The sequence below is a fragment of the Schistocerca nitens genome, chromosome 3 (assembly GCF_023898315.1).
Source record: "Schistocerca nitens isolate TAMUIC-IGC-003100 chromosome 3, iqSchNite1.1, whole genome shotgun sequence".
Lineage (NCBI taxonomy): Eukaryota > Metazoa > Arthropoda > Insecta > Orthoptera > Acrididae > Schistocerca > Schistocerca nitens.
The window spans coordinates 632,784,717-632,808,764 of NC_064616.1; the positions used below are offsets into that span (position 1 = coordinate 632,784,717).

General features: G+C 40.0%; 1 protein-coding gene across 1 annotated transcript in view; it reads right to left on the bottom strand.

The window, feature by feature from the left end:
* LOC126248578 (ATP-binding cassette sub-family D member) overlaps positions 1 to 24,048 on the bottom strand; it is an 85,249-nt gene that overhangs the window by 8,973 nt on the left and 52,228 nt on the right. Inside the window, exons 8-9 of the mRNA XM_049949684.1 lie at positions 8,270 to 8,500; positions 1,963 to 2,088 (exon numbers count right to left, since the gene is read on the bottom strand). Coding sequence (XP_049805641.1) covers positions 1,963 to 2,088; positions 8,270 to 8,500 — 357 coding nt within the window. The remainder of the gene's footprint in view (positions 1 to 1,962; positions 2,089 to 8,269; positions 8,501 to 24,048) is intronic.

The window sequence follows — 24,048 nt, forward strand, 5'->3', positions numbered from 1 at the left end:
ATGGAACAGACTTGTGGCAACACGATGCATTCCAAGATGCTGTGTTAGGAATTCATTCAATTGAAATGTTACATTCTTCTGCAATCTCTTGGACAGTCAGTCTTCGATTGGCATGCACAATTTCATTGATTTTCCTGACATGAGTGTTGTCGGTAGATGTTTAAGGGTGTTCTGAACAAGGGTCATCTTTTAACTTCCGTCCGTCCATTTTTAAACTGTGTGCACCATTCATAACAACAAGGACAGCTTAAGCACTCATCACAATAGGCTTCCTGCATCATTTGGTGTGCCACTGTAAACATTTTCTTAAGTTTCACACAAAATTTAATGCAGAAGCATTGCTCCTCTAACTCTGCCATCTCAAAATTTACTAACTGTGCGACACAATGTTCTACTCAATACACCATTGAACAATAACTAACAGTTATACAACAATGAAACTTCTGACAGTTACACATTAAACACCAGTGGGTGCAGGGATGCCAAAAATATTTTTCTCCAACACACCATTGACACAAAATTATGAATGTTCTGGAATTTTTTCAACAGACCTCGTAGTGTGACTTAGGCTTGAACATGCAGTAAAAATAGCCATGAGACTTATCTGTTCAGTCAAGCCTAGTTTTTTTTTACACTTTCTGTCCATGCTTGTCACTTTGCTCAGATCTTTCCAAGTTTATTCAACTAAAAAAATAATAATAAAATAAAAAACATATTTTTATATAAATTTTAATAGTGTCATATCAACTCTTTCTTATCTGATGAGCCTGTCAAACAGAACTGATGACAACATTGAAGCAGCTCTTGCAGTCTGACCAAAATAAGACAACTTGTCTTTGAGCAACATCAATGTGGACCAGAGAAGTCACAGAGTATTTTGAAGATAGTAGACTTCTACTCCACAGTTGTATTTCAAAGAAATTTGTGTTTTGATTTTAAACCATTTTTGAGGGTCAAGGAAACACAACTGCAATAAATAAACCGGGAAACTATTATATATGGAAGCACCATACTGTTCATTCAGATTTTAGGGAAAACCCTGTTACTGTTACTCACCATATAACGGAGATGTTGAGACAGAGATAGGCACAACAAAATGATGGTCAAACAAATAAGCTTTTGGTCAGAAAACCTTCATCTGAATGACACACACACACACACACACACACACACACACACACACACACACACACACACACACACAACCACAGTTTGGACACCAAGGCCAGACCTGGACATGGGAGCATCAACCACCTCTGATATGCAAACAACACAAGTCTGGCGTTGGCAGCCAGAGACTGTGGTCATACATGTGTGAGTTGTGATGGCATGTGTGTATATATATGTGTGTGTGTTTTGTCTAATTTGGATGAAGGTCTTCTGGACCGAAAGCTTATTTTTTTGACCATCTTTTTGTTGTACCTATCTGTGACTCAACATCTCCACTATATGGTGAGTAGCAATCTATCCTTTTCATAATATTGTCATTATTCCATCCTGGATTTTCCATTGTTTGATTTTTTCTTACTTTTTATTTAGAAGTTGTTCAGTCACTGTTTCAGATGGTATTTACTATTGATGCATAAGACTTGTGTGCAAATTTGAGGTGGTTGATGTTCCCATATTCAGTCTTCACCAAACTTTTGGGTCATCGAGAGACACCATTACATAACTGACTTGTTTCATATTTCCATTATTATGGTTTCTAAATTTAATATTTAATAAGAAAAAATGGTCATTTACAACAAATGAAAATGTTTGAATATGTACTCAATTGTTTTCTACACAGTGACAGCTCACACAGAGTTGCTTAAGTGCTGTCCTGTAACTACAATGATAGCTACAAGCTGGGAATAGTGCTTTGTTAGCTGCTTGTATTAGAAAGGTAATGTATGTAGCATGACTGTTTTAAAAAAGATAAGGTACACTACTTCTGTGTTTACAAGTATGTCCAGTACTTACCACAAAGATGGCCTGTGCGTAATAGTCAGCAATGTAATTCCTGCATCTTTTACAGCTTGATATATATCACTTTCAACATCAATACTCACAGCACTTGTGCATTCATCTAATAGGGCAAATTTAGGTCTGAAAGAAAGGACCACATAAAACACAATTATTGGATACTGTAAACTGAAAGTGAAAAATAAAAAATTTTACTGACGATCAGAATATTAATAAAAAAAAATGCATTTTTAAGCAGATGAGAAACAGTATATACTGATGAGCCAGAAAATTAAGATCACCTGCTTAAGAGCATGTGTGTGTATGTTTGTAATACAATACAGCAGTGACTCTGCATGGTGTGGATTTGGCAAGTCACTAGTGGATTTCCAGAGGTATGTGGCACCAGATTCTACACACAGGTCACAAAATTCTCATAAATTATGGACTGGTGGTTTTTAGGTGCAGACCTGGTGCCTGATAGTGTTCCAGCAGTGTTATATTGTGTTCAGATCAGGAAAATTTCGTTGTCATGATGTCAATGTGAGTCTGCTATCTGGTTCCTCAAATCATTGAAGCATGATTCTGGCCTTACGACATTGACAATAATCTTACTGGAAGATATCATCACTGATGGAGGAGACATCAAGTATGAAGGGATGCACATGGTCCATAATAATGTTCATGTAATCCAGAGCTTGAGATTTTGCAAAGTGGGATAACTCCACTTGCTACAATTCAATACCTTAAATAAACAAACCATTTTCCCACCTCTCTTTCTCATTATACACATAACACATATACCATGTGTACACTAAATTGTCAATGTCTTTTTTGTGGAGTATTTTAATAAATTTTATTATTCACAATATAATTTACAGCCAGCTCACATCACGAATATATTTTCTTCATATGAAAATATTCTATTAAAAAAAAAAATTCATAATTTGCAGTACATGCAAACCATGGGCACATCAGAATTCAATACGGCTAAATATTGTTTGTTTTTATATTAACATAGCTTATTTAAAAGCCCTCACTCTCCTATTTGCTTCCAACATTTCACTTATTTCAAAAGTTACTTACATTCAAAATTTTGTTTTCGAGAACGTTCCACTCTAAAAAGATATTCTTTCTCAAATTCACTGCCTTAGTTTTGCAGCTCTGGTTTTTCTGTTTCCAAAAATTGAAACTCTTAATTAAATAACACGTTAGTTTTTTAATTACTCAAATTAGAAAATTTCACCTCCTCAAAAATTTTTGGTGAACATCAGGAAACCCCATGCACATAAAAACTTCCCTTACATAAAATAGTACCTATTAGTTTGCCATTTCCTAATTGTACAGCTTTTGGCGAAACAAATTTACATCACTGCCTACTTTTTCTTTGTATCTTTTTCCTGTCTTTTATGGTTATACATGAAATGTAACAGCATTCCATTTTACCAATTCATAATTTCTGCAATACATGTGCGTATAAATAGACATCTCGCACAAGCTATAGCCAGTGGTGGGAAGCATTCAAACAGTTTAGGCACTATGTTATTCATTTTATTGAGTCTGCCGTTAGTATTCAGCATGTACAGTTCCAAGTTGTGGTTGGAAAATTAAAGTGTATAATTACTATGAGTAAGTTTACAACTGGTAGTCAACAAGTGAACAATCTTTATTCAGTATCTAGTTTTCATCACTGCCACTTGTGAACTTTTCAAAATTTCTTTAATTGGTGTAGCTTACTGATTTGTGTTAATCAATGCACGTAAGTTCTAAAAGGCTGATCAATGAAAATAAACATGGTGCTGGTAAATGTGATGAGAATGAAAAGCAAATTCTTTGGTGTTGAGTACATTCTTTAATAACATTTTGTCACAGTCGATAATCACAGATGGTAGATTAAAGGAGAAATTTGATGAGACAGAGGCATATGTAACAGGTCAGTAAATTACAAGCTGTCATTGTGTATTAGATTATTACCACAGGTTGCAGCCCAGGTGAATGTCTCCCATAGTATAATACTGCCCCTAGTGGCCTATCTGCTGCACAGCTTATGTTTGAAGCAGCTGTTCACTGAGAAGATGGCATATCCCGACATGACTATAGATGTGATGTAACTAAAAACGTGATTCATCCAATCAGGTAACACATTTCCACTGAGCCCTGAGCCATAGCCCATTCCTATTGATCCCATCCCATATATCTTAACTGACAATGTTGTTGGTTCAACATGGGAACACACAGGAATTGTCTACTCCAGAGCATTGAATGGTGTGCTATGAAACACTTGCGCCAGCACCAGAACTGTACTCTGTCATTAAATCTAATGTGCAAGTGCATAAAGGTTTGGCTGATAGGATATACAGGAGCAGATGGGCATCCTGCGTATAGGAAATACACTCCTGGAAATGGAAAAAAGAACACATTGACACCGGTGTGTCAGACCCACCATACTTGCTCCAGACACTGCGAGAGGGCTGTACAAGCAATGATCACACGCACGGCACAGCGGACACACCAGGAACCGCGGTGTTGGCCGTCGAATGGCGCTAGCTGCGCAGCATTTGTGCACCGCCGCCGTCAGTGTCAGCCAGTTTGCCGTGGCATACGGAGCTCCATCGCAGTCTTTAACACTGGTAGCAAGCCGCGACAGCGTGGACGTGAACCGTATGTGCAGTTGACGGACTTTGAGCGAGGGCGTATAGTGGGCATGCGGGAGGCCGGGTGGACGTACCGCCGAATTGCTCAACACGTGGGGCGTGAGGTCTCCACAGTACATCGATGTTGTTGCCAGTGGTCGGCGGAAGGTGCACGTGCCAGTCGACCTGGGACCGGACCGCAGCGACGCACGGATGCACGCCAAGACCGTAGGATCCTACGCAGTGCCGTAGGGGACCGCACCGCCACTTCCCAGCAAATTAGGGACACTGTTGCTCCTGGGGTATCGGCGAGGACCATTCGCAACCGTCTCCATGAAGCTGGGCTACGGTCCCGCACACCGTTAGGCCGTCTTCCGCTCACGCCCCAACATCGTGCAGCCCGCCTCCAGTGGTGTCGCGACAGGCGTGAATGGAGGGACGAATGGAGACGTGTCGTCTTCAGCGATGAGAGTCGCTTCTGCCTTGGTGCCAATGATGGTCGTATGCATGTTTGGCGCCGTGCAGGTGAGCGCCACAATCAGGACTGCATACGACCGAGGCACACAGGGCCAACACCCGGCATCATGGTGTGGGGAGCGATCTCCTACACTGGCCGTACACCACTGGTGATCGTCGAGGGGACACTGAATAGTGCACGGTACATCCAAACCGTCATCGAACCCATCGTTCTACCATTCCTAGACCGGCAAGGGAACTTGCTGTTCCAACAGGACAATGCACGTCCGCATGTATCCCATGCCACCCAACGTGCTCTAGAAGGTGTAAGTCAACTACCCTGGCCAGCAAGATCTCCGGATCCGTCCCCCATTGAGCATGTTTGGGACTGGATGAAGCGTCGTCTCACGCGGTCTGCACGTCCAGCACGAACGCTGGTCCAACTGAGGCGCCAGGTGAAATGGCATGGCAAGCCGTTCGACAGGACTACATCCAGCATCTCTACGATCATCTCCATGGGAGAATAGCAGCCTGCATTGCTGCGAAAGGTGGATATACACTGTACTAGTGCTGACATTGTGCATGCTCTGTTGCCTGTGTCTATGTGCCTGTGGTTCTGTCAGTGTGATCATGTGATGTATCTGACCCCAGGAATGTGTCAATAAAGTTTCCCCTTCCTGGGACAATGAATTCACGGTGTTCTTATTTCAATTTCCAGGAGTGTAGTTGCAAGGTACGAAATTAGAAAAGTCACAGTTTATGATTAAAACTGAATCATGGTATGGTTTATTGTTTGTCCTTAAGGGATACAGAAATGAAGTCTGAAGTCTTTCATAGAAGCTGGGGGCCTCATGGTCAGAGAGGAACAGAAGGAAATCTGAATGTTCCGAGAGCTGGCTGACAAGAGAGTGACCAAACTTTACTCGTCGATGCTCCTCAGCTTGCCACAGGGCCCCAAGTGATTGAGTCCATTCCCACAACTGGTTTCATCCTGCACAATTCCTTGTCTGACAGCATCAGTGATTCTCAGCCACGGTGTCACCTTGACAGCGTAAGTTCATATATCGCATGAACAGAGTGTGAAGTGGCTGGGATTCGACTAATAATCTGGTGACAGTGAACACAGGCCCTGCTGCAGATTAGGAAAAACTTCACGAGCTACTCATGAGCAAAGTGTAAGGAAATAAATCAATTTGGTGTGTATTATGCATGCTCACCTTGCACACTGCCACAGATTGCTGCCTGTCCTGCAACCCTCAAACCTGGACGTTTTGTGATGAGGCATGGATGACCAATATGTTATTGCCTACTTGGGGTTTCACCATCCTTCAACCACTTTGCATAGGTGTTCCAAAAAGTAGTACACAAACAACTGACTTGCTTCATCGTTTCCGAGAAATGTCACTTATGTAAGTGGATTTCCCCAGTCAGCAGCTCATATTGTCAATAGAATGATTCCCCATTTGTCTCTGCTCCACTTATACAGTTTCCTTAATGTGTCACATGTTCTTAATGCCAACAGGCAGCATTGAGTTTCGAGGTGGTAAGTGATCATAATGTTGTGGCTCATCAGTGTGGGATGGAACTACAGAAAGAAGGGGTGGGGTGGGGGTGAGAGAGAGAGAGAGAGAAAGAGAGAGAGAGGGGGGGGGAGGGTTGGGTTGTTTGGGGGAGGGGACCAGACAGTGAGGTCATCGGTCTCATCGGATTAGGGAAGGACAGGGAAGGAAGTTGGCCATGCCCTTTCAAAGGAATCATCCTAGCATTTGCCTGGAGCAATTTAGGGAAATCACGGAAAACCTAAATCAGGATGGCTGGACGTGGGATTGAACCATCATCCTCCTGAATGCCAGTCCAGTGTGCTAGCCATTGCGGCACCTCACTCGGTTGGAGAGGGAGAGGGAGGGAGGGGGGAGAGGGGGGGGGAGAGAGAGAGAGAGAGAGAGAGAGAGAGAGAGAGAGAGAGAGAGAGAGATGGGGGGGGGGGGTGTATGCAACGGGTCTATGGAGAGGTAGTGATGAAATGGTCAAGTAAGTGGGAAACTGGGGGGGGGGGGGGGGAGGGAGGGAGAGGATTATTGAACTATACAGACTGGAAGAGGTGAGGGGGTGAGTTGAAGGCTACTGAGAAAGGGAGGGGAGTGTGGCAAAGCAACCTCAAATAAATGGGCTGATTAGAAGCTGAGGAAGGGAGGGGGGGAGGACAAGGAACATGCCTATGGTGAGAAAGGGCAAGTGAGTACACTGAGAGAAAAGCAGTGTTGAGTGATGGGATGGCCTCAGAAGAGATAGGAGGAGGAGTAGGAATGACAACAGTGATGAAACAGGAAGGGTGGGCTGGGAAATGAGAAGTATGGGAGTTGGGTGAGGGGTATAATTTTATTAAGCACAGAGGTTTGGTAGTCGAGCAGCAGGTGCGTTAACGGTAAGCAGTGTCAGTTACTGTTGGATTTTCTATCACATGCTGTAACAAATATTTTTAAATACATAAAGAAATGTAAGATACATTTCTAAAATTAGGATTTTGACTGTTTTTCAGTTTGTGTGTTTTCTTTGTACATCTTCAACACTGGTTCAACATTAATTAACCTATTGCATTGCATCAAAAGGATTTGGTAAAAGTGGTTGGTATATACTCTACAACTGGGTTCTTTAAGTCATATATTGATGAGTGCAAAATATAGTAAACATATTGATTTTTTAACCTTGGAAGGAGAAACATGTCTCTCTCTAATCTGGAATAAACAGATTTTATATAGTGGAAGTATGTCTTCTGATGCCACAGTACAAAAAGCTGTCATCGTGCACTATGCGGAGACAGAAGAAAGGACAGAAGAATGGAGCATAAACATCCGACTGATGACACTATCCAGAATTATTGTTCTATCTTAAGTTTCCCTATTGTGTACAGTGCCATTCAAAGTTTACATTTCATTACAGTTTTTCCCCATTTTATTTAGGAGTAAATTAGACACGGACCATCAAAGACCCACCAGCATATTTTTCTATAAGCAAACCATTCCATCTCACCTGTAGTTGGGTTGAATTAAAGAGAGCAAGATGGGGAACTTGTTGAATTACAAAAAGTAGTGTGGTGCAATTCAGCTATGAAGAAGACAGTGACAAAACTTCAACTGTGGAGTTCAGGAAATGGGCAAGGGCCAGGCACTGCATTCCCTTTATATAGTAGTCAAAACTTAATCCCTATAACCAATATGAGCTGTGTCAAAACTTACTTGTGATAGAAAAGTCTTGCCATTGCCATACGTTGCTTTTCACCCCCAGAAAGAACATCTTTCCAGTCGAGTACAACATGCCAGCCACCTTCTCGTTCTACAATGTAGTCCAGATGAACAAGCTCCAAGCATTTTTGTAGATGTTTCACAGTAAACCCACGGTCTCTCATGTCCTTTTCAGTATGGGGGTAAATGACTTGGTCAGCCAATGAACCAATGGACATATATGGTCTGAAAAAATCATGTACACAATTAAAATAATAGTACACACAAAATAATGTCAGAACAATATATCACATCAATGGAATGACACCATCATACTGATGTGATCATAATTATAAGCAATTCATATCTTGATACTTCCTGGCAGATGAAAACTGTGTGCTGGACTGGGACTCGAATAAGGGATGGCATTTAAATTTTAATTGTCTAAACATCCAATCAAAAACTTGTGTGCAGCTTAAGTACTCATTCTTATTAGCATGGATGAATACATAGTGTGTCTTTTCAGCTGAAAATGAGTAATATGTATGCCAAGGATTATTCAGCTGCTGGTGGCATTGGAAAATCTTGAGTACAGAGGCTTCTATTAAATTCCTTCCTCTAAATACATTATGAGCAGGAAACTATGATCGGATGGTGCAGCTATCTGATAAAACTGTGCCTTACTCAGAAAAGAATGAATTACATAGTTCTTTGTAATTATGGTACACTTTTAGGAAACTGCATTTAAACATCTGCCAGTGAGAACAAATGTTCTCTTCTGAAACTTTTGCACTAGAAATTTGTCTACTGGTATTCTGTTGAAAAATGATGCAGTGTTGTTCCAGAATTACAAGTGAACACTAATTACAATGAAAGACACTTCAGGTTAGTGGACATAATAAAATAAAATGGTTCTTCAAGACAATTTTAGCTTGAGATAACTTTTAATACAACCTAACCACTGGCCCCAGGTTCTGAAGCCAATCAATATAGTTCTGTCATCCTATGAGGAGTTGCACAGTGGGACACTGAAATACAGGTCATGGTATTATTATTCACATAACACAACAAAATCAAAGTTGAATGATTTTTTATTGAAATTGTTAACAAAAACAATAAAAATGTGAAATGATATAACACTGTTTCTCAGGTATTTCCCAGAATTTACTCAAGATTAGAAATGGGTTGATTCTTACTGTCCTACGGTAACATTAAGTGATACTCAGCAACATCACTAATTTCCATAACTCTGTGTTAATTCTGAAAATTTAAGTGGCCTGACTATAGTTAGTACATGAAGACTAACAGCATAGATAAATCAGCATTCTGGTAACAAGGCACTCAGAAAATGGCAAACACTCAGCTGAAAATGTGGAGCTGCATGAATTCTAACAAAAGCTGTTAAGAGTACTTATTGGTCTAATTAAAACATAATTGTATCACAAGAAATATTCACTTGAGAAAATTATAAAATCATAAGAAAGAACTGCTGGCAGTAATTATACTCACGAGACAAAATATCAGTGCTGCTGATAGACATGTATAAAAATACACCCTATCCTAACTTTTGGAACCTACAGTTCCCTTCTTGGGGAAGAGGGAAAGATACGTTGGGGAAGATCAAAGGAAAGGTAGGTTACTCAGACCCTGGAGAGAGGAACCCATCTGCTTTGACGAAAAGAGGTGACGTAAATGAAAGTGAAGGGGAGGGTAATGTCATATTGAGGAGGAGGTCTAAGATAGAGCAGTGGTAAGTATCATGCCAGCTTCAGTTCAGAGATAAGAATTTAGTAAGAAGTAAGAAATGGAATAATAGGAAGAGAAATGAATAGTGTAATCAAAGACTAAAGATAAGGATTGAATAGTCAGGTTGGTGGGGAGAACGAAGACAAAAATTCGTTACAAATTATTTTTTGTTTTTTGTTTAACTGTCTAGATAGCATACATAATAAGCATAGAAATTTGATGACTTGTTTCAGTTCATTAAGCAACCATCTTAAGATCCGAGAACAAGAAAAAAAAATAGAAAACAGAAAAAATGAACATATAATAATAATAATAATGCCTTGCCTAGTAACGATAGCAATTGTAAAACGAAAACTAGTTTTACAGCCATGGCCTATAACAGTCCAATTTCACATAAGATTGAATAAATATTTTCATAAGACAGATATAAGGATTGGTTTTCAGGCAATGAATGTGTTAAAAACTCTTCTACATCACTGAATAGGCCCCAAATGGGATAAGTTTAATAAGCTGGGGGTATATAGGATAAATTGTAATGACTATGACTGCTATTTTATTGACCAAATAGGCCATTCCCTCAAAATGCACCTTAGAGAACAAACATACACCCAAAAAAGAGACAACCTTCGGTGTGCACATTGGTAAGGAAGGATACGCAATGCAAGATATTACACAGGAAATGATGGTGCTGTTTGATGTGCCCAAACTAAGGAAATTATATTTCCTGGAAGTTTACAGCCATAGGAAGAGAGCTCCAGATTGTGTATTGAACAGGCAGAGAGAGAGTTTAATCAGTATTATTTCTTTAGTATTTTTGATGAACTACTTTAATTATTATTGGCAAACCTGCACAGCAGACATGCTGTGACAACTCTGACTCAAAGACCATGAGCTTCACTGTCATCTACCACCATCTAGTGCCCCTTTCATGTCCAACAGTGGCTTTTTCTGCCTTTATGTCAACGGAGATGGCACTCTATCGACATCAGGGTAGTCTTCTTTCCTCACTGTTTTTTAGTTATTTAGTTTTATATACTGACATGTATAATAAATTAGTAACCATCTATTGTAATTTTCTCACAACAGGTTATATTACAAAATAGTGTGCTCCTTTTGCATTAAACATTACTCACCAATTCTTTATGGCCTAATTTGGCAATTTCAAACTTTTTCCTATATTTTCTTTGTGTCAATGTTCTTATTGCATACACTTTGATCTTTATTGCAGTTATTTTTGTTATTATACATACCGCATGATGTAACTGTGTATACTTGCATAACACCTATTGGCAAATTTTAGGTTCATTTTCACGATTACACACAGCACTCAATCTTGGTAAAGCTACAGATACACTGGGTACACAAACATTCCTCAGCTCTGACAAGTTACTCATTGTAACAATCCTGTATATATGATTTATAATCAACTGAAGTTTCATTGAGTACGGTAGGATTGTCTATGTTAAAGATTCATTTGTGGTAATAAGACAGAATTACTTGTAGTGAGAAAAAAATGGCCTAGCAGGAGTTAAGGTCTTCAAAACAAACATCAAATGAATCCATATGCTTCAGTCCACAGTGCGAAAAAATTACCTTTCTATCGAAATACAAAGTGACTCTCCTCATGTTCTCCCTTTTCTTTATTTTTTCTTTATTTATTTATTTATTTTTTTCATAATATAAAATTATCAATATTGACGAAGTTTAATGTGAAGAAACATGACTGACTATTTTGTGAGAACTTAGTCATCAATTCAAATACTGAAGAAATGAAAAAACAAATGTGTTGAGCCAAGATAGAACAGAGGCAAACAAGTACCCATATGATGTAAAAATCCAGGATAGAATTACAACTAAGTCCTTCATTAGATGCGCGCGCGCGCGCGCACACACACACACACACACACACACACACACACACACACAGAGAGAGAGAGAGAAAGAGAGAGGCACTGTGGCACAAATTATTTTAGTGTCTGGAGTCAACAGTGTGTGTGTGTGTGTGTGTGTGTGTGTGTGTGTGTGCGTACATCAGATGAAAGGACTTAGTATGACAGCTTAGTAATATCCAACAGTCTACTTTGAAATATGCCTCCTATTTAAGGAGTATCAATCTGTCCTATTGTAATGTATGTACTGAAAGAAAACCATGCAATTCATAATGATACTGCAATGAAGCTGAGCTATCACATAGCTCTTAAAATAGCAAAAGCAGCATGTCCTTTCAGTGACAGAGAATTTTCAAAACAGTTCCTATTTCAAGGTGAACGGTTTGCACATGTATTGAAGAAATTGTTAACAATGTGGAAGCACAGCTCACTGACAGGGAATAAATATATCGTTGTCTATTTTTTGTGTTAGGATGAAAGCACCAATCTAACTGATGTGCCTCATCTTGCCATGTTTGTGAGAGTTGTTGGGCTGATTTCAAATAGATGGAAGTGTGGTGTCACCGCTAGACACCACACTTGCTAGGTGGTAGCTTTAAATCGGCCGCGGTCCATTAGTACATGTCGGACCCGCGTGTCGCCACTGTGTGATCGCAGACCGAGCGCCACCACACGGCAGGTCTCGAGAGACTTACTAGCACTCGCCCCAGTTGTACGGACGACGTTGCTAGCGACTACACGTACGAAGCCTTTCCCTCATTTGCCGAGAGACAGTTAGAATAGCCTTCAGCTAAGTCCATGGCTACGACCTAGCAAGGCGCCACTAACCATATCTGGAGAGAGTCTCACTTGTATTATCAAGAGAAATGTACCACAAAGAATTAAAGTTAAGTATACGAGAAGCTCCGTTCTTTTCTTTATAGCTTTCATCCCGTATCCTGTTTCAGACTTAACGCAAGACGGCTTGAGTTGACGCGTGCCCTTTCGGCTACCTCCCTTGTGTCTAGACTGTCTTGTCTAGACACAGCAGGAAGAATTACTTAAATTGGTCCTATAAAACATAACCAAAAAACGACTTTTGTTGGGAAACTCATTTGTTAATCACAGTGGATGGAGCTGCTGGAATGATTGGTCATAAGTCTAGTGTCACTGCTTTCATGAGGAAAAAAGAGTTGAAAGAAGTTGATATCCAGTAGGAAATTCCACCAATACCCTGTGTTCTTACTGTGTTAATCTGCTGGATAAATGTGCCAAAATAAATGGCATCATTGACATAGCTGTAAAGACAGTTAATATATCACATTGTTTGGGGCATGAGTAGTTTCAGGGCAGAACTCAAATGTGAATATGGCAATGTGCCTTATTTTTGTGAAGAACACCAGCAGAGTAAAGGGTTGTTTTCAAACATTTTTGAACTTGTTCAAGGACAACAGATTTTGATGACTCTCAGCAGGTATCTCATCCTGCCCCCTATGATTGACTTGACCAAGCACCTGAATGGCTTGAACACAACTTCACAGGGCAAACATAAACTAACAACCAAAGTACTTGACACCATTTTGGGTTTCAAGAGAAAATTGCTGTTCTGTGTAACACAATTTTCAGGAAGTTCATGTGTGCATACCCTTTCCACATATTAGACTAATTGTAACTGAAAAAAGTATAATAAAAGAGACACCTAATGAACATTTTGATGAATTTTTGTTACAGTGATACAGGCTCTAAGTGAAAACTTTGACAGCAAATTTTGTGACTTAAATAGGTTTGAATTTGATTTTAATATTTTTAAAACTCCTTTTGTGGCAGATATTAAAAACGTACCTCCTGAAATTCAGTTGCAGCTCACTGACTTTCGGTGTAATCGTATGAGTAGGGGAGGTTTTGAACTGCCTAAAATTTGGAAATCTACAAGAATTTTCCTTGTGAACAATTCACACAGTAGTTTAAAATAGCTGCTCTAGTTTCAGTACATTGGGAATCATATGCATGTGTAAAAGTGCTTTTCCACTAATGAAACGAACTGAACTTCAATAGACTGAAAATAACAGCCAACTAGATGCAAAATACACATTTGTAAACCTTAAAAATGGTTTTGACAGTTTTAAAACTGTCTTCTTCACAAGGTATTGCACATAGAATCAAATATTATCTATATCCAGTGTAGGAGATGTTGATCCTATCTACTACACATGCACGTCATCTACTTAATCATCATTTAAAAACATAATTTAAAAATAGTACCTCTCTACTGCAAAATTTTTCAAACAGGTATAGAAATTTATGAGCTAAAAGTATTTAATATGTTTGCTTCCTATTATAAAGACAGCAATTAATTCAATCACCACCTGACCACAGTGGCTGAGCTGAAAGAAGCCACAGAACCTAGAGGCCTTTCTATAAATGAAACAGAGACTAAGTACATGAATTCAACTAAGAAGGAAAATAATAACTTGGATAGACTTTCAGCAGGCGGTTTCAATTTTGAACATGTGCAGAACTTTGATTATTTGGACTCTAATATTAAACAGCACAAATTCCACGTCAACTGAAATAAAACTGCAGATCGTAAGTGGTAATAGATGCTTCCACACGTTTAAGAAATTGTTGGCCACAAAGTTATTAAACAGGCAGCTGAAGCTGTAACTATATAAGGTCACGATCAGACCAATTGTAACCTACAGATGCAAAACATGGACGCTTACGAGTGATGATGAGCAGCAGCTCAAGATATTTGAATGAAGAGTGTGGTGCAAGATCTATGTGGCAGTTCAGGATAATAATGGTTTCTGGAGATCTAGGACGAACGCTGAGCTGGACCACCTCATACAAGGAGTTGACATTGTAAGAATTATAAGCAGTAGAAGAATAGCCTGGCTTGGACATGTCCTCAGGATGGATACTGGAAGAACAACTAAAAAGATTTTTGAATGGAGGCCAAATGGAAGAAAACAGTGAGGAAGGCCATGAAAATGATGGATAGATGATGTGGAAGAAGTTATAAAATCTCTCAGAGTCCAAGGATGGCAGATATCTGTGCTGGAGAGGGCACAATGGAGGCTAAAAACAACACAAGGTTGTAATTCCGTGAGAAGAAGGGAGAAGGAGAAGGAGAAGAAGAAGAAGAAGACACTCTCTACTGCAAAATTTTTCAAACTTGCATAGAAATTTATGAGCTAAAAGTATTTAACATGTTTGCTTCCTATTTTAAATACAGCAATTAATTCAATCACCACCTGTCCACAGTGGCTACTCCACTACCTTCAGAGTATCTCCCTATACATAATAGCCAATGCCTATGATCTAGGTATCATTCAATACTACACATTTCCCAACCTCCTGTCAGTTCTAGATCTACCACCTATATTCTTATCTTTATCTATTTTTCCTTTGAGGGATATACACACACCAAAAAAAGTTTTGCATCACCCCAGTTCCCAGAACTCCTGAAGACAGACGTTGACTGTGGATATTGTATCACAGACACAGTCCCTTTGACTGTTCAGAGATGTCACTAAACCCGCCCAAAGGCGTAAACAACCATGCATAAGCAGCAACTATTAGACAGATGAGGTCCAACAGCTGATCAGTTCCAGTCATTCCGCCAGGAAGGAGGTACACGGCTCGTGTTGGCTGTAGTTCAACCCTGCCTAGATGGTCAATACCATGGTTCGATTGCATCCACATTGTTACTTTGAGCCAGGAAGGGCTCTCAACAAGGGAAGTGTCCAGCCATCTCGGAGTGAACCAAAGTGATGGAGGAGATACAGAGAGACAGGAACTGTCGATGACATGCCTCGCTTAGGCCGCCCAAGGGCTACTACAGCGGTGGATGACTGCTACCTATGTTCCTATGCTTTTGACACTCCAACCAAACCAGTCAATTTGATGTAGAAGAATATTCAACTACACAATAAAAACTGAATTGGCGTATATCCCATCCTCTGCCAGGCCTTCAAACTCCTTGTGATGGGCCATAGAACAAGAAATACTGTCCCCAAATGACTCTTACTCCTTCCACAATGGTATTTGGCAACTTGCCCAACCTTTTCGATGTCCTGGTCCACCCATATGCCATTCCTGCTGCTACGCCACTGCCATAAGGGTCATATCAACCTAAAAGATCCCAGTGCAAGACTCGTGTACATTCACCCAAAAAAACCTACACCAGTCCTGTTGCTAATGTAACCTACCCACAAGAGGCACTGACACCTGATAAATAGCTATGTCATATACCAGCTTTTCTGCAACCACTGTTCAGTATTTTATGTGGGCATGACAATCAACCAGCTTGTGAGGTGACAGACTAGTTCCATTTGAGATTGTGATGCCATTAATTTGTACTTTACATTTTAATGTTGAAAATAACATATCACATTTAAAGAACAATGTTTTAACATCTGCAGAATGCAAGTTGACTAGCAGCTGGAGACAGCATCAGCTGATACTTTTGAGAATGTCCAGTTGGCAGCACATGAACAATATAAACAGGGTTGCCCCAACTATGACACAGAGACTCTGTTCACTACAATTATGATGTGAGATCTGTTTCCAGTTTCATGGAAGTTACTGTGTTGCTTAAAGCAATGCATACCAATTCATACCTACTTCACTGAAATTTGTGTGATTTATTGACAACCATCTTGGGATCTCGCATTTGGATTATTGCTGATTGGAGCTGAACATCAGGAGCCGAAGTTTTGTCATAGTGATATGTGGTAGCAACATGTGATTGATATGTACAGTAAGTGTGTAGTGAAGCAGAGCCGTACCTAATTTCACAAGTTACTATGTTGTTAAGGGTATGCTTACACAATTTGTGAAGTGAATATAAGTAGAGACTGCCATGGACTAGAGATGTTTTTAGGACTACAGAGATGGTAGAAGAAAGATGCTGCTATTAATTGGCAGTAGGAAAAAAATAATAAGTGGAAACCTTAAGGAGGAACTTAGTATCAAACTGCAAGCTGCACAGATTAGTGGGATTAAACAAACAAGAGTTACATCAGGAACAAGAACTGCAGAAAACTACTGATGGGCTGTCACATGGGACGAAACAGATAGATGTTAAACTTGAAGACATCAAAGCAACTCCAGGGGAATCAACCACTGGTAATGTACAGGAGAGAGGTATGTATTTGAGCAGAATGGAAAACTGCCACAGGGGAAGTAGGGAGGATGTGTGAAGCTTGCTGGGGAAAACTTTACAGGTCTAGTAAATGATATCAAATGGCAGCTACCAATCAAATGCAATGAACTGGGCAAGATCTGTAGATTTGGCAAACAAAATGCCCAGAATGATCCATTTTTGTAACAAAGTAGGGAAGGATCTTTTGAATGATGTGCATTGAAGAGTATAAAAGAGAACTGGCAGCTTCCTCAGTTGGAAGGCAAGTTTAAAATTGAAACTTCCTGGCAGATTAAAACTGTGTGCCCGACCAAGACTCGAACTCGGGACCTTTGCCTTTCGCGGGCAAGTGCTCTACCATCTGAGCTACCAAAGCACGACTCACGCCCGGTACTCACAGCTTTACTTCTGCCAGTATCTCGTCTCCCACCTTCCAAACTTTACAGAAGCTCTCCTGCGAACCTTGCAGAACTAGCACTCCTGAAAGAAAGGATATTGCAGAGACATGGCTTAGCCACAGCCTGGGGGAGGTTTCCAGAATGAGATTTTCACTCTGCAGCGGAGTGTGCGCTGATATGAAACTTCCTGGCAGATTAAAACTGTGTGTCCGACCGAGACTCGAACTCGGGACCTTTGCCTTTCGCGGGCAAGTGCTCTACCATCTGAGCTACCGAAGCACGACTCACACCCGGTACTCACAGCTTTACTTCTGCCAGTATCTCGCCTCCTACCTTCCAAACTTTATCTGCCAGGAAGTTTCATATCAGCGCACACTCCGCTGCAGAGTGAAAATCTCATTCTGGAAGTTTATAATTGTTTGAGCAGGGCACACATCAGTTCCGGTCATTTAATTTGTTGACTAATGAGCATCTAATAGGCTTCATGAAGAAATTCATACGTGCATTTCCTGTCACATGGAATGAAAAGATGAAACTCATTTTGTCTTAGGTTATCTATAGGATAAACATTGAACAAACAATATGAGCCAAGAAAATAAACATAGTTGAACCCATCCATTGTATTCCAGATACAATGGAATACTGGTGGATTATGTGAAAATATATTGGAATAAAAATGTATACCTTGATAGTCCTGTAAAGGACTCATTTCAAAATCACATCTTGCAATGATATTGTTGCGAGCTGTGCTGCATGCAGTGTAGAGTAACTGGCTGATGTGCTCTGGGTTTCATCATTTCTGGAACATTCGCTATTTAGATTCTGGAATATTTTATGTTTGTATAAATACAGACACTTTTGGTCCAGGAATTCAGTTATGTTCTGGCCATACATTGGTGTTCATAATATGACTCCGCTTTCAGATTTGGACCTGATTGTAGTTACAACATAACAAAATGAAACAAATTCCTCAAAGAGAAACTGTGAAAGTGTGCATTACTGAATAAAACAGAGACAACAGGTCTCAAGCACAGGAAAGATAGCCATAATAATTAGGAACATCGGGCAAGGAATTTTTGATAATGAATGACCAAGGGTATTCACCACAGGATAGTCTGGAAGGGGCACAAACAGAGCATGTTATGTAAAGAGTAGTACTATGTCAGCACAAGCAGTATTTATGCAAAAATTATTGCCACAACAGTGTAAGAGGAGCACTGGGTACAATGTGGAGAAGTGAATGAGTACAAAGACGCCCACAAAAATAAGTTTTCAATGCAAATCAGCCAGAAATAGTGTAGAACAATGCGTCATCACAATTACAAATAGTAGCATAAACTGGCAATGGAATAAGAGGAAAATGTATTGGTACTGGAAATGGAATCAATTACAAAATAAATTTTATTACCAATAATTGATGCAAAATTAATGGCCTGCAAACAAGATACACTGCTCAACAGCGAGACAAATAAGTACTATTTCATTCCAATTTCAGAAACAACTGAAGGATATACTGAAGCTACCTATGTTTCCTATATGTGGAATATGCACTGCATATGCATTTGGAAAGATTAAGATTGAGCTTGTAGTACTGAGAATATGATAATAGTGCGTTTTGTGGTTCCACAGTTGTGTATATGCTTTGTCTTGGTCATGGACATGGAGCAGTTAAACAACTGAGAAACTCTGGTCAACTTCTGTGGTAATAATTTGCAGGTGCAATGTGACATACATGGGGATGAAGTGATATTTAAAATGCAAGTAGCAAAGAAGAGTGAAGCAGAAGCAAATTATGCAGTTGCAGCTGATTATGGCTGACAGTGATCTGAAGGAGAAGATTCCTGAAGTTTGTTTGAAGGAAAGGAGTGTCATTGGAGTAAAGAAGAAAATATGCACTTTGCAAGATACTAAATACACTGATACAGCTGTCTGATTTGCATGGAATGTGAAAGAAGATATTTTCTATTTATTTGTTTTTTTCATCTAAGAAGGCTGGAGCTGTCATCAAAAGAAGACACAATGCATTCTGGGTAAAACCTCATCCAAGACCACTTACAGTCATAAAGGATCCTCAGTCAATGTTAGATGGATACTGGTGAAATAATCCATTACATGCTGCAAGCCGAAAGGATGGCTCGAACAGAATTTATTTTGGTGTATGTGCAAGGTCAGCTACGGTAAGAGGGCCGTCCAACTGTATCAGTGAGCAGAAGGTAGTGCAGTAAACTACATATGTATTTAAATATAGTAGGATTAGGTGTGTATGTAGTGTTGTAAAGATGGTCAGTTGACTGGTGTAACTGTGTTTATGAGTTAAGGAGTAAAAGTGTGTCAACACTGCATTGCATCACTCTAAAGTACACTAACACAGCTGTCAATGATTTTACTGTATTGGAAGTTGCCAAGAATTCTTTTGCATTTATGTCTCCACCGACAGAGCCACAGCTGCAATATCACTGCAACTGTCATGCATCTTCATCTAAATTGGTCTACTGATCCAGGCACACCACTGCACCATGTACTGTCACGCCAGGTTTTATATCAGTGAGCACCACAGTTTCTTGGAAGTAGGGTTGTACTCAGCTGCTGCACTATTGTGTCTGGAGACATCCATTCTGTCAGTGCCTTTGTGGATGCCCCTTGTACTCGCGAAATGACAGTACGGGTCAACAGTCACCTCATGGTCAACAGATTCAACCTAGATTAACAAATACGATGGTACTCATCGACCACAACCCCCCTCCTCCTCACAATCCTGCATGCAGATTGCGAGTTACAGTGAATAGTGTGAGTGCATTTACTGTTATTGTATTCAAGATTTTTTCCTTCCCATCTTCTACTGAAATGACATTAGGATTTATATTCCCGACAATGGTTATATCTTCAACTACATTTTTATCTGTTTTAACTTGATATACAGGACTGTGTATCTAATGTGGACACACTAAAATTTCTACACTGATTACACATATATGGCACAGTGCAGTTTCAGACCAGTTACATTATATTTACCAAGGAAGTAGAGCTGAATAAGTGCTGTCTTTACAGACTTCAGTCTGACGATTACCACAGCCTCCACCAAATTTTGCACTCTTTCAGTCTTTAAACAGATAGTTCCATTAAAAAAATATTGTTGGTTCCATATCCAGTAAATGAAACACATTTTGAGAGTTAACCAGGTAGCAAAATACTTGAACATTAACACACTCCCATTTAAAGTGTATTTCACTATCTGCAACAGTGGCAGAAATTTTACAGTGTTCATGTTAGATGGACCACTCTACATAAATCAAAAAGGAACAACTGAATATGTATCTGAATGTGAACAAAGACATGTCATAATTTAAGGTGCAACTCAGTCCTGCTAATTTATTGGTGTGGTGAAGAAGGGGAAACTTAGTACATGCAAAACTGCACCAAATTAGAGAGGCATCCAAGTTTAACGTTAGCTCTGAATTTTGATTGACGCTCTTTCAACAGCTAATTAGTCACTATATATAACTAAAACTGTTTTTGTTGTGTATCCATGGAAATGTTAATGTAGTATTGAATGTTTTTGCTGATCAGTCAGAGAATTACATCATAAAAATTAGCGTTCTCCTCAGGATTTTCTGTAGAATGACAATAGCATGGAAGACTTGTGCAGTTTAGCAAGTTTGTCACGTAGTTTCACAGAGATCCACAGAACAAGCATATTCTCTCTCTCTCTCTCTCTCTCTCTCTCTCTCTCTCTCTCTCTCTCTCTCTCGGTGCCTCCACATGATGTCTTTTTTCTGTTCAACTTTGCACGTGTGCAACAGCACACACTCATTTATTTGTGCATGCGTAATTTCTTCAAATTGGAGGGCAAAAATCAAAGTGCATTGCTTTCCATGTTAGATGGGAATCTCTTGCACTGTTTAGCAGACGACAGGCAACTGAGGCCCATATGTGCTTCATTGTGCAGTGTATTGAGGTTATGCTTTAAGGCAATTTATGTGCAACAATGTCTGTTAGGACAAAGAAAGCATGCTAACATTTATAGATGATTGCAGACAAAAAGAAGTCATACGGAACACCACATCTAAAAATTATTTGAACAAAAGTTTGATATGTGCCTTGAGTGGATACTTTTTATTTAATACTTGACAATCATATTATTGTAATGATAAATCTCAGAGTAGGAAATTAGAAAAGAAGCAGTTATTTCATCCATAGCTGCCTTTGTGTTTTCTTTTTTGTTTCTTTTCATCAAAAATACACAAATGAAATGGATGCATAGCAGACTGCTTGAACAAATAGCAAACATGTGGACACAATAGTGTGTTTGAGTACAGTATGTTCAATCCACCAATTTTTGTGCATGCATTTTTGTTCATATGCATATGCAGTAGTGCACGAGGAAAGAGGCATCATATGCCCCCCCCCCCCCTCCAAGCTCCCCTCCCTCTCTCTCTTTTCAGTCCTTAAACACTTTAGTTTCTTATCACAAGGTGTTCTTCCATGTTCAACTGCACATTGAATTAAAATCTTCTCAGCCCTCTGTAAGTTCATAACATTGTCAAAGATGGTCTCTTACACTATGTGATCAAAAGTATCCGGACACCCCCCAAAACATACGTTTTTCATATTGATTTGATTTTAACAGGGAAGCTAAAACAGCATAGGTCTAACCTGCCACTACCCGCACCGAAACTAATTTTATTGTGCAGTATTGCTCCCTGCCTATCTAGTAAAGCCAACCAGTGCACTTAAATAGTTCAAGGAGTCCCTCTACCAGTTTTTGGTTAGACACAATTTCTGCAGGTCTAGTTGTCCCAAAGATTCTGTATCTTTTACTCTCCAATGCCATGCATTCGAAGATTAGGTGTGATGCAGTTTCTTCACCCTCATCACAGATCCTACATTTAGGGTCCTCTTCCGTTATACCCATTGTGTGTAGGTGTTCTTTGAAATTCCCATGGCCAGTCATCAGTCCAGTCATGAGTTTGATCTCTTTCCTGTTCAATGCCAGGATTACAGAACTTCTTTTAAAACATGGCTTGGGCATCATTACCTTACTATGTTTTTGTTTATGGACCTTGGTCCAATATCCTATGTGCTGTTTCCTAAGCCAGTTCTGTAGCTCTAATTTAATCATAGCCTTGGTGACTGTCAGGACAGGTTGCCCCAATCCTAGCCAATCTGTTGGCTTGTTCATTGTCACAGATCCCTGGGTGGCCAGGGACCCACACTAGGTTTGCACTATTGCTTCCCCCTAGCTCCACCAGAGCCCTGTAGCATTCTGCAACAATCATAGATCTTGTTGCAGGAGCTGCCAATGATTTCAGAGCTGCCTGGCTGTCTGAACAGATGTAGATGTTATGGTCCTTGTAGCACCTATGCATATTCTCCTCCACACATGCCCTGATTACAGTAATTTCAGCTTGAAACACAGAGGCCAGTTTTCCTAGAGAGATGATGCCCTCCAGTCTTGGCTGAACCCCATACACCCCTGCCCCAACGCCTTGGTCTATTTTCGATCCATCAGTGAACCAAAAGATGTCCCCTGTATGGTGTTGAACTGTTTTTTACCACTGCTCCCTGCTTCCAATTATTATATTGTAAGGCTTGTCGAAGCAGTTGGGAGTTATTATATAGTCGGCAGGCATTTCCCCAGCCATTCCTATATTTACCTCACTCACTACATTAGTGTGTGATTCTGGATATCCAAATGAGACCCAGTTTTTGCCAGTTTTAAGACTGTGACCCAAAGGTGTAGTGGAGGCAGGTCCAGCATGGCTTCCATTCCAGCGGTTGGTGTGCTGCTAATTCCGCCTGTTATGGCTAAGCACACCAATTTCTGCACCTTAGCAAGCTCTTTAGCTGCAACCCACTGTTCATTTTCTTCCACCACACTACGGCCCTGTGGGAAATCCTATGTCTGACCACTGTGGTGTATATCCAGTGCATACTCCTGGGGCTTAGGCCCCAGTTTTTGCCACAAGCCCTTTTAGTACTCACTAGAGTACTTTTTGCCTTGGAGCAGATACTCTTAATGTGAGGGGTCCATGTTACCTTCTCATCTAAGGTTACCCCTAGATATTTCACTATCCACTTCACTATCCCCTTCATAGGTAGAGTTTCATTGAAGAGCTTTAGATTTCAACTTGAAAGTTGAATATGTCTCTTCATAAATCACACCACAACAGTCTTCTTAGGATTAACCCTCAAATCCTGTTTAATGCACCAATTTTGCACAATGTCCAAATTTCCTTGTGCCATATTTCTAAGTGTATCAGTAAATTTGCCAAGTGTTACTATGACAAGATCATCTGCGTATCCTTGGCAGAAGCATTGTCTGGAATTTAATTTCACAATGAGTTCGTTCACCACTAGATTCCACAATAGAGGGGACAAAACTCCTCCTTGTGGGCAGCCTCTAGTGGTGTTAATTACTAGTGTTTTTCATATTAGGTGCACTGTATTGCCACATACTGCCAGGCACTCCATATCAGCGACCTCAGTAGTCATTAGATATTGTGAGAGAGCAGAATGGGGCACTCCGCAGTACTCACGGGCTTTGAACATGGTCAGGTGAATGGGTGTCACTTGTGTCATACGTCTGTATGTGAGATTTCCACACTCCTAAACATCCCTAGGTCCACTGTTTCCAAT